Source organism: Acanthisitta chloris, unplaced genomic scaffold, assembly GCF_000695815.1.
Source record: "Acanthisitta chloris isolate BGI_N310 unplaced genomic scaffold, ASM69581v1 scaffold12758, whole genome shotgun sequence".
In the NCBI taxonomy this organism is placed as follows: domain Eukaryota; kingdom Metazoa; phylum Chordata; class Aves; order Passeriformes; family Acanthisittidae; genus Acanthisitta; species Acanthisitta chloris.
In genome coordinates, this window is record NW_008685441.1 from 28,730 (window position 1) to 39,817 (window position 11,088).

The following is an 11,088-nucleotide window of genomic DNA, read 5'->3' on the forward strand; positions in this document are numbered from 1 at the left end:
AGGGAGAAACTGTTAGTTTTGCGGAAAAAGAAGAGTTTTGCCTTAAGATTTCCTGACACCTGTCTTAACTGGAAAATGGCAAAATTATTAGAATGTGCTTTATGCAAATGTTTTCATTAATGCTGAGTATTGTAGTTTGAGCTAGGAGGAACTCTTGCACATTTCTTTTGTAATACACCACTGAGAATATTATTTTATTAATCTGACCAGTTGGTCTGGTTATCCTTCTTATGTTTGCTATAAAATATGCACAAAATGTTCAGAGTTAACTTTGTGGAGGACAAGTGCTTTGTTGGTGATGCTCCAAAGGGAAGAAAGATGGGAAATCTGACATGTGGCAACCCATGGTCCTGTGTAAGTAACAGAAGCTGAGGGCAAGGTGCAACGGGCACAGAGTCAATGGTGTCTGCAATTAAACGGGTTTTGGATTGTGCCATCACCATGTGTTCTATGTAAGGTGTTTTCCTTCACCTCTCCCACCTCCTGTCAGCATTCTCCCTGACACAGTCAGGGTGGATTGGAAAGGGGTAAACCAAAGTGCTGCTTGGAGGGTCAGCAGGGTTTCCAGCCCTGGGCCTTCTGTGACAGTGCTGATCGCAATTCTGCACTTGTTGATGTTCTCTGACAGTTCTAGATAAATGTTAATTCGCAAAAACCTCTATCTTTAATGTGGCTGTCTAAACTGGCATGTGGTGGGGTTTTATATGTAATTTGTACTGGGCATATTTTTGTAACAGGATTTTGTACAAATCATACATTGCATAAATTGCACTACAAATCGTACGTACCTTACTGAGGGTAGAGTGTGGAAGAGGGGGGAAATCCAGGACAACTAGGGCTATTTCTGCTAAAATAAGCAGCAGCCTGAAATCTTAGCATACCTTGGTTTCAAGGTTCATTCAAGAAAGCAGTTATGTCTAGAGTTGTGTTTAACTTGTAGGGGAAGCTGAATCAGGGGAATACTTGGTGCTATTACTTGTGCTAAAGATAGACTTGACGCCATCCTGAAATAGTCCAAATTGCCAGAGTCTGGCTTGTCCCGGTAGTTCTGTTTCTTTAGATGATCAACACTGTCCTCAGCCTCTGCTGGAGGAGAAAACAACCTTGCAACTCAATTCAGTTTTCATTTTCAAGCTGGTGCAGCCATGAGACCAGGAGTGCTTATAGCGAGGGGCGACGCTCTGCCAAGACCACTGCAATAAACCCTGTTGGTGTTGCATACAGGAACAGAGCCTGTTTGAACCCCTTGGAAAGTCTTTGGCTAAGGCTTTCAGCTGTTCATGCCTTGTGCCTTTGGCTCCCATTTAGGTTTTCATTGTTTTACCCCTCTTGGAGTTGAGGTGTGTTCACTGCTGGAAAGATGCATGTGTTTTGTTACATTACCTGCTGCTCTCACAGACAGTATCACCTCTGCAACTAGTTTGTTTTATCTTGTGGGGCATAGCGGGCTGAATATGCTAATCAAAATGCTGATTGTTCTTAGGTTCTAAATGGTTTTCTGCCACTGAGCTGCTGGACTATATTTCATGTCAGGCCAATTTGATGAATAGGCAAAGATCAAGATACATCAGTTCCAAGACCAGGGCCTTGACTGCCTTGTGCCAGCAGAAGTCTTGACTTACTGGCCCAGCAGCTTCTGACACGTGCACTTGTTTAGTTATTTCTACACATGGCTCAAGTCTTAACTGCTCCTGGGAAAATGTATTTAAGAAGGTGAAGGAGGGGAGAAGTTGCCTTCTGAGAGCAAGGACAAGTGAGTGTCTAGTTGCAGCCTTAAAAGAAACGGGGTTTGAAGAATGATCAGATTTGCAGATGGCAATTTTTTTCTTCACATGAAAAAGCTGTGATTTAGAATCATAGAATCATCAAAGTTGGAAGAGACCTTTAAGATCACCAAGTCCTGCTGTCCACCTAGCACTATCATTACAACCCCTAAACCATCTCACCCAGCACCAGACACCTAAACACCTCCAGGGATGGTGATTTACTGGCTGTCATTTTATGTTCAAGAGCAATGTTGCAGAGGTTACTTGTCTTTATTTTTGCCAGACATCAGGCAAAACCAGCAGGCCGAAAGCACTGCCTAGTGCTGCAGGAAGGCCCTGCAGGGGCAGGATCACCTGTCCCAGGCAGCGCAGCCAGGAGCACCGTGGGTGGAGCAGCAGCCTGCAGGGTCACCCGTGGGACTGCCGGCCCTTGGCCCTCTGTCTGCATGAGCCAACACCAGAGGGAACAGGAAAGCCTTGAGGATTTTCCTCTTTCAGAAAGTGCTCCTAGTGTCAAGTAAACTAGTGCCTTCTTGAGGTTTCACTCAGCTGTGTCTCTTGAGGAGGTGCTAAACACTATCACAGAATATTCTGAATTGGAAGGGACCCACAAGGATCATCAAGTCCAAGTCTTGGCCCTGCACAGGATGGTGCCAATAATCACACCATATGCCTGAGAGCATTGTCCAAATGCTTCTTGAACTCCGTCAGGCTTTGTGCCATGACCACTTACCTGGGGAGCTGTTCCAGTGCCTGACCACCCTCTGGGTGAAGAATCTTTTTCTAATACCCAACCTAAACCTCCCCTGACACAGCTCCAGGTCACTCCCTCAGGTCCTCTCTGGTTGCCACAGACAAGAGCTAAGCGCCTGTCCCTCTGCTTCCCCTCGCGAGGAAGTTGTATACAGCAATGTGGTCTCCCCTAAGTCTCCTCTTCTCCAGGCTGAACAGACCAAGTGACTCCAGCCATTCCTCATATGGCTCACCAAAGAAACAGACTGTGAAGCAAATGACACCACCTCCATCGCTTTCGTCTGGTCCTCCAGTCCCTCAATACTTAATCTGTCCTCGTGCTCCATACACACCTTGTAGTCACTTTTTAAAGACCACGAGGAATCCTTTAACACTTAACAACACTCAGCCCAGCCTTTTTAGGGGGTTGGAACTAGCTCATCTTTAAGGTCCCTTCCAACCCAAACCATCCTATGATTCTAAGTAGACCAGAAAAGACAGAACAGGCTGCTTTATCACTTGCAGTCTCCCCTGTTCAAGCTACCACAACAGAACTGGGAAAAGAAGGCATAACCAGATAATTTTGAGCTTCACTTACATCGCCAGGAAGTTCTGGAAAAAAAGTTAAGATCCACAGCTGACATGGAAGAGGAGGGTTTTGTCTTTGAAAGAAGATCCATGCCAAGACATCGCTCTCAGGTTCTCAGCTGCATTAGAAGGTGCACCACGAACTTGTCCATGGCAATAAGACATAACCAAAGAAAAAGGTTTCTTATAAAATATTTTATTAGAAAAACTTTCAACTGAAGTTATTCAATAAACAACTGTACAAAACATACTTCTTTGGTCAATTTGTGAAAGTTACCTCAATTCCTATAGCTACCCCCATACATGAAAGGATTTTTTTTCTTAAATAAAGAATTTATGCAGACAACAAAGCTGTTGCTTGGCCATTACCATGTAATCACCTTCTCAAGGGATGTCTGAGCCCACACAGGTGACTCACAGAAGAGTTGAGAGGTGATCAGAAGAGTGCAGGTGGAAGGCCATTGCCAAAAAGCAAGCGCCAAGAACTTGGTATTTTCCATTGTGAAGGAGCATCTGTGGAATTGTTGCTCTGCAACAAAGCCAGAATAATTCATTAAGCTTTAAGGAGTCACGATGCCATTCTCTCTCTGGCACAGGTATTAAAATAATGGGCAGTAGCACAAGTGTCAGTGTCATGGTGGGTTGCTTTAGAGAAGGGAGAGGTGGAACTTACCAAACCCTTACACAATTTTCCCCACAGTTTTTCAGGTGGGGAAATTACCAGTGAGATTTTAATCAAAGTATGTATTTAATTTGGCGTACTTTCGATGACCAAGACCCAAAATGAACCCAATACAAACATACTTAACTTCTCTAACATTCATTTGAGTAACAGTCTTAATGTTCTGAATAAAAATGAAATTCATAGAATCATAGAAATTTAGGGGCTGGAATGGACCTTAAGGATCATCTAGTCCCAACCCCCTGCCATGGGCAGGGACACCTCCCACCAGACAGGTTGCTAAAGGCTTCATCCAACCTGGCTTTGAACACTGCCAGGGTTGGGGCAGCCACAGCCTCCCTGGGCAACCTATGCCAGTGTCTCACCACCCCCACAGTAAAAAGCTTTTTCCTAATATCTAACCTAAATTTTCCCTCCTTCAGTTTGAACCTGTGACCCCTTGTCCTGTCACTACACCTCCTAGTATAGTCCCTCTCTGGCTCCCCTGTAGCCCCTTCAGATACTGAAGGGCTACTACAAGGTCTCCACGTAACCTTCTCCTCTCCAGCCTGAACAGCCCCAACTTCAAAGCAAGAATGTCTGATCAAACAGCACTTACTTCACTTTTAATTAGCTGGAGCCATTCATTAAGATAGTTAACAAGAGCAAATGCATCAGGGATGTTGTCTCCTTCTGAGCAAAATTTCAGCAGAACTGCCATTTGGATTCCCTTTGAACAGCTGCAACAAAAGAGAGCAGGCAGTTATATATCTATTTGAGATCTGGCTTGTTAAAAACCAAAACCAAGAAGTAAAGTTGTATGCATATATAGATAGATTTTTTTCCCCCCTCCAGACTCCCTTGATGGCATTTTTGCACTTCATGTTCTTTTTCTAAGTCTTGAATTTCTTCTTTACCTTGCAAGGCAGGAATCCTACGTCTTGCCAAGAGTACTTAGAGCCTCTTTTACAAACTTACTTTGCATTTTTGTGCTGGTGAGGCATTTATACAGATCCTTTGATACAATCACTCCCTATCTTTCTGTGTATTTTAAACCAGCACTTTTGCAGGCTGCATATCACTACTTTCCTAACAATATTCTCATATTTTTCATTGAGATACTAAGACTGGTTTTTAAATAATTTTTTCCTCAGATCCTGGCAGCTTTTTTCTTTTGCACTTGTATATTGTTTCCAGACTGAGGTCAGGTAAGCATGGTATCAGTAACTCTCCTGCTGTTGGATGCAACAGTTTGAACTGGTGTAATGTAAAAATAATAGTGAAAAAATAAATTTTCCACCTGACACAAACATCTTTTGCAGAACTACACAGTTGTGCCATAGTGAGTATCAGTATCCAGAATTTAAAACCTCAGACATGCTTCGAGCACGACTTCTGATGTACACACCTTGTAACCGAAAACCTACATCTAATTGTTTGCTGGCCCTGAAATCTCAACTCATTCTTGGTGCTCAGAATTACTTGGGGTTTGGTTTTTTTTAGCAACTAGTGATGGAACCATTTGTCACAGGAAACAGTTTTAGTTAAGGTATCACAGGTACAGGACTTCTACTGTTTACAAATTGTGGTTTGCATAAAATCAGATCTCAGATTAATTGTGATCTTAATTGTAAAGCCCATTCCCTTATATTTCTGTCATATTCTGACTTAATGATGCAGAATTCCCTATTGTTTTTCCTCTTAATTATGGGCTTGACCTGGAAGAAGTTCTATTCCTGTAAAACCCTTTCCTATGAAAATAGGGATTTTTCTTTTCCTCTAACACAGTGGTTTAAAAGACTTCTGATATCATTCTGTGCTTATCTTTAGGCAACTCACCTCTCAGTAAACAACAGTTTTGTGATGCCACCTCCAGGAACATGCAGAACTTTTTCTGCATCATTTATTCCAGGGTAAGCTGCTACTTTTTCCATTTCTTTCCACTTTAGCTCCTGCATGAGGCCTCCTACTGCTTTCTCAAGGTCAGGTGTAAGTAGGTAGCGCAGTGGTGTGCTAGAAACACATCAAGAACACATCGAGTCTGACAGGGAAAAACACTACCAATGTCATTACTTGTGACAGACAGAAGCTGCAAGCATTGAGGACCTCACACCTGGAGTGACAAATTGCTCCGACATTCCCTCCCTCCTCAAATCAAAGTTAGAAAGTAAGTCTGTGGCCTCAAAACAGTACAAACTACTCAACTTTCTGCCACAAATGGAACTAAGGCACCTGCTTCTTAGGGGCTCACATAACTGGCAAGTACCAGATACATAAGCACATGGATAGGAGAACAGATTGTGGTTGTTAAAAGTATTTACAAATAAAATATGCTTTTTCTTCCTTCAGAGAGGAGGTGACTAAAGTCTGTTAGGAGAAACTTGGACTTCACCACAGCAGAGTATTTTTAATAAGCTCACACTACAAACATATGCAGACTTAGGCAAGTTTAAGTATTTTCTGAATGCACTACTCTCACTTGTAAGGGAGTTATTCTGTGGTGCTGAGGGAGGTAGGGGGGGTTAAATCATCACAATTTATGACTCAGACATCCTCACATAACCATCAGTCTCTCTCATTTCATTCCATGTTAGCTGGCCATCCTGCAACTATATACCACTGTATCTGGGATGTGCATGGACCTAAACCTCCTTTTAAGGCCCCACACGTTGGTACAGCCTGAGGATGTTAATTGGCCTTCTGCAAAAATACTGACTTCATTTCGTTTTGGTTAAATCACCAATTATGATGTCCTCAATCAGCAAGAAATGCTTTGTTTTTTAAATGGGTAGTATCTAATAAAAGGACATTTAGTCTGAACCTTGCAGTTGCCTCCTAACAAATAATGATTACTTCCTATTAAAAAGACCCAAACTTATTATATCAAAGAAAAACTTCCAAATGCAGAATGATGATGCAGAGGTAAGAAACTAACCAATATTATAATAAACTGCTAAAAATCTAACCTGTGGCCTGTATGTCAGCAGCTAATCCCTGACACTGCTTGCAGCCAGAAGTTGTTAAAAGTGAGGCTCTGTCACCAGACAGTGCAGGCCAAGTGTGATTTGCTTACAGCTTGTTATTTGACCAGTACTTTTGCACGTAGTAACTAACATAATTCAGATACTAATCCTGTATAACACCATGTTTTAACAGTATACCAAGTATTTTATGACCTGTGCACGCAGCCAAGCAAAAGCACCCTGCCAGAAGTACTCAGCAGAGGGAAATATGTCAGTCAAAAAGAACAGAAACATCCACTAGGTGGATGTGACACAAACATACCCGAGAAGCTGCTCATCGTCGCGCTGGTACGCGTGGCTGCTAGACAGGAGCACAACCCTGGCACATTTGCTGCTTTGCACCCAAGAGAGCAGGGCTTGACAGAATGGCCTGTACTTGTTCTTCATGCAAAGACACAGAACAAAAGTAAAAAGTATATCCTTAACAATACTAGGTGTTACATACAACGTTTAGCAGCGATGCAAAACTTTCTTCATATCCATTTACTTGTCATCTTCAGATGTATTTGTAAGAAGCAGAAAACTGCCCTGGTTGTTTAGTGAATCAAAACTGCATGTGAAATGACAAAATTATCACTATGAGCACGTTAACAACAGCAGCACCACCTATTTTTTGTGCCATTAATACCAATGGAAAGAGCTTTAGAGTAAGATGGGATGGCAAGATCACAGAGTATTTCTCCACAGTTTGAACTGCTAAACAAACTGCACCAAAACATTTTCTTTCTGGCATGGTATTCTGCTTATTTTAAATTACAGCCACTGTCCAGTTAATAAGTAATTCATTCTAAATTGTTCACTTTTTTACATGATGAATACAGATTAAATGAATACAGAACACTATGAAATAATTAAATCGGCATGACACAAAAAAACATAGCAGCTATTACAAAGAACACACAAAAGCAATAGATGTAAAGCAAAAAAAAATAATTTAAAAAGAAATGGATAACCCCCAGACCATTTTGTGTTTTCAAGACTGTTAATAACTAAGGAGATGTTTACACTGAAATCTACCAACATAGCAACTGCTGTGGGGCTTGGAAAAACAAAACTAAACCTTAACCCTCGAGGAATGCAGAGATCAGTAAAACTGTATCAACTGCAGAAGCTGTTATAGCATGAAGGGGAAAAATAATTTTGCTAGGCCACTTTAGCTATTTGCCAGCAGAAATATTCAAACTGAATAGCGAAGTAAGAGCAAATGATGAACATACATACCTTTATAAAAGGTGATCTGATCTGCAGAACCACAAGTTTCTTTGAGGGTGAGGAATACACTACAAGAAGAAATCATTAAGTCTTGTTAAGAAGAAAGCAAGAAGGAGATCTGGGTTTAGAAATATCAAGAATTATCCAATTTACAAACCTCAGGATAGTAAACCTTTCAGCTATCAATTCAAATGGGAAAGCCTGACAATATCCACCGTGTTAAAAATATGTATTTCTGTGCATTGTCTTCACTGGACTTCATTTCACTTGTATTAAGTTCAAAGGACTGAATGAACAAAAATATGAGATCTCCCTCCTGTAATGGTTCAGATAATCTATGCAGCTTTGCAAAGACTGACAGATTATTCTGAGATTTCTGTCATTTAAGAGGGCAAAATAAAATTAAATGCACTGATCAATAAAAGGGAAAAAATCCTAAGGATTTGAAGGGGACAGAGGGAGAAACATTACATAAGGAAAAAGGCAAACATAGGTAGGAAGGAAGAAGACTGGATAAATACCCTTCTGCACCAGAAACTGACCTTGCTTTCCAGCAGGTTACTGTAAATATGTGCACACATTGTGTTACTTTGAATTAAAACCACAGAGTTTTGGCTGCACTGTAACATGACTGAAATTCGGCATTTCTTACTGGTTCCATATGTCAAATTGGTTATCCAAAATAACAACAGGAACAGTTTCCTCTGTGAAACATAAATATGTTCTCCTCTGTAAGTTACTGCAGTTGTTATTTCTGGTCTTAGTTTAAGCATGTAAGCAAAATACAACAAAAACCTGTAAAAGTGCTGTTGTTGCACCTTACGCAGCTTGCAAACACCTTTGGCATTCAATACACACCTTCAGCATTGGTACTCAGCTCCATTGAGTTTTGCTCTGCTGTGGCATATGGATTACTTCCAACCATTGGCACCAGGCAGTCCGTGTAGAAGTAACCAACTTTAGTCATGTTGAGTGTGGAAATCACTAGATCCATTGCCAGTTGGCCAACATTTCCCACCGACACTGCTGGCTGAAGTAACAGAAGTTACCCAATTACAGTGTGTTTTATGGATGATACAAGATGCTCATAAAATACTCAAAGTTTAAATTACTTCAGTTCTGGTCAAACACAATTTGAGAAGAGACACCTGCATGGAGACCTCACAGCAACTTTTCAATATCTGAAGGGGCCTACAAGGGAGCCGGAGAGGGACTCTTAATTAGGAAATGCAGTGAAAGGACAAGGGGTAATGGGTTGAAGTTGAAGGAGGGGAAGCTTAGGTTCGATATTAGAAAACAAATTTTTACTGTGAGGGTGGTGAGACACTGGAACAGGGTGCCTGGGGAAGTGGTGGCTGCCCCAACCCTGGCAGTGTTCAAAGCCAGGTTGGATGAAACCTTGAGCAACCTGGTGTGGTGGGAGGTGTCCTTGCCCATGGCACTGGTGGTTGGGACTAGATGATCTCTAAGGCCCATTCCAACCCCTAAAATTCTATGATTCTGAAAGTGGCTGCTCATCCTCTGGCAAAGGTGACTATTTCTTAATAGATTAGCAATATGGACTTTGGTCTCTATCACTTCCGTGAATAATTCTGTCTTGTTGTAAACTTAAGTTCTTCCATGGAACAGATGGAAACTGCCTCAAGACAGAGTAAGTTTAGGTTGGATATTAGGAGTTGTCCAGCCCTGGCATAGGCTGCCCAGGGCAGTGGTGGAGTCACCATCCCTGGAGGGACTTAAAAGATGTGGCACTTGGGACACAGTTAGTGGTGCCCTTGGCAGAGCTGGGGGAATGGTTGGACTCAATGGGTCTCAGAGGACTTTTCCGGCCTTGGAAATTTACCTCCTCGCTCTCCTTTTTTTGGACAGACAGTCGATAAAAGTCAAACAGCTGACATGACATTAGCAAGGCTCATGTGACACCTAATGGTAACACTGGTAATACATATCAAACCTATAAACCTCATGTTGACCCACAGAAGAGTCGGTAATTTTTTATTTCTTTGAAGGATGAAAATGGTAAGGGTTCCCTTGGATTAATTAAATAGGAATTGCCACGGGATATCACCCATGGGGGCAGGTACTGACCTAATATACTGACCTAATATGATGGCACAGAAATTCAAAAGTTTGTGTCCTTCCAAAGAAACTATTCTAGGAAGAGCACAGTAAAATTTCTGGTTGCTTTCCTCTGATTTACAAGTAAATCTACAAACTGCTGCAGAAAGACACCGAATTTGTGCTCCTAGAGGGTGAAAGAGGAGGCGGCAGCACTCTGAGTGCCTGGAACAGGTTGCCCAGAGAAGCTGTGGCTGCCCCCTCCCCGGCCGCGGTCAAGGGCCGGCTGAACGAGCCTCAAAACCTGGGCTAAGGTGTCCTCTCCCAGGGCAGGGGCTGGGGCTAAACCATCGCTAAGGTGCATCCCGACCCTGCAGTCCGTGACCCCGGGCCGGCTCGGCGGGCGGCTCACCGCGCGGCTGTGCCCGGGAAGGGAACAGCACTGATGTGTTTCCTGCCGTGGTCAGCTGACGGGAATGACTTCCCGCACAGCCTGCAGAGTCATCCCCGCGCTGCCTTTCGCTGCCCCGAGGAGGAGAGGGGCAGGATAAATGAAGGGCTTCACCCCGCGCAGACACACACCGTGACCTCGGGGGGATCCCCGAGATGGATGTCATGCGATTAAAAGCTGAAAAGGCGATTAAAATGCTTCCCAGAACAATCGTAATCGAACTTGAAACATAGCAGGGATGAGGGATTTTCCAGTGGAAACGTTTATATATCGCACCTAAATTAAAAAAAACCCACAACCTTTCGTTGCAGTGGCAACCCACAAGCAACCCACGGGTGCGGCGAAGCTCAGCAAGCCACGCGGGGCATGGCCACGGTCAGAGCAGCAGCAGCAGAAGCTGCAGCTCCTAACAAAACCAGCTCGAGAGGAGCGAACCCGAGGGGCTGAGCGCGGAGAGGGCGATGGAAGAGACAGCGCTAAGCTCTGCTGGGAGCATCCCTGGGAGAGAGACCCCAATCCCCCTTGGCTGGGCAGAGCATCCCGCGGGTCACACACGGACAGATACAGAGAGACAGACGGACACACACGGACAGACAC

General features: G+C 43.2%; 1 protein-coding gene across 1 annotated transcript; it reads right to left on the minus strand.

Moving 5' to 3' along the window:
- Positions 1-3,266: 3,266 nt before the first annotated feature.
- On the minus strand, positions 3,267-9,015 carry PSMG2 (proteasome (prosome, macropain) assembly chaperone 2). The gene is made up of 6 exons (XM_009079775.1): positions 8,841-9,015; positions 7,992-8,050; positions 7,033-7,151; positions 5,587-5,760; positions 4,367-4,487; positions 3,267-3,615 (listed from the first exon to the last, which is right to left on the minus strand). The coding sequence occupies exons 1-6, from the start codon at positions 8,974-8,976 to the stop codon at positions 3,523-3,525; spliced, it is 702 nt and encodes a 233-aa protein (XP_009078023.1). The 5' UTR covers positions 8,977-9,015; the 3' UTR covers positions 3,267-3,522.
- Positions 9,016-11,088: the final 2,073 nt, after the last annotated feature.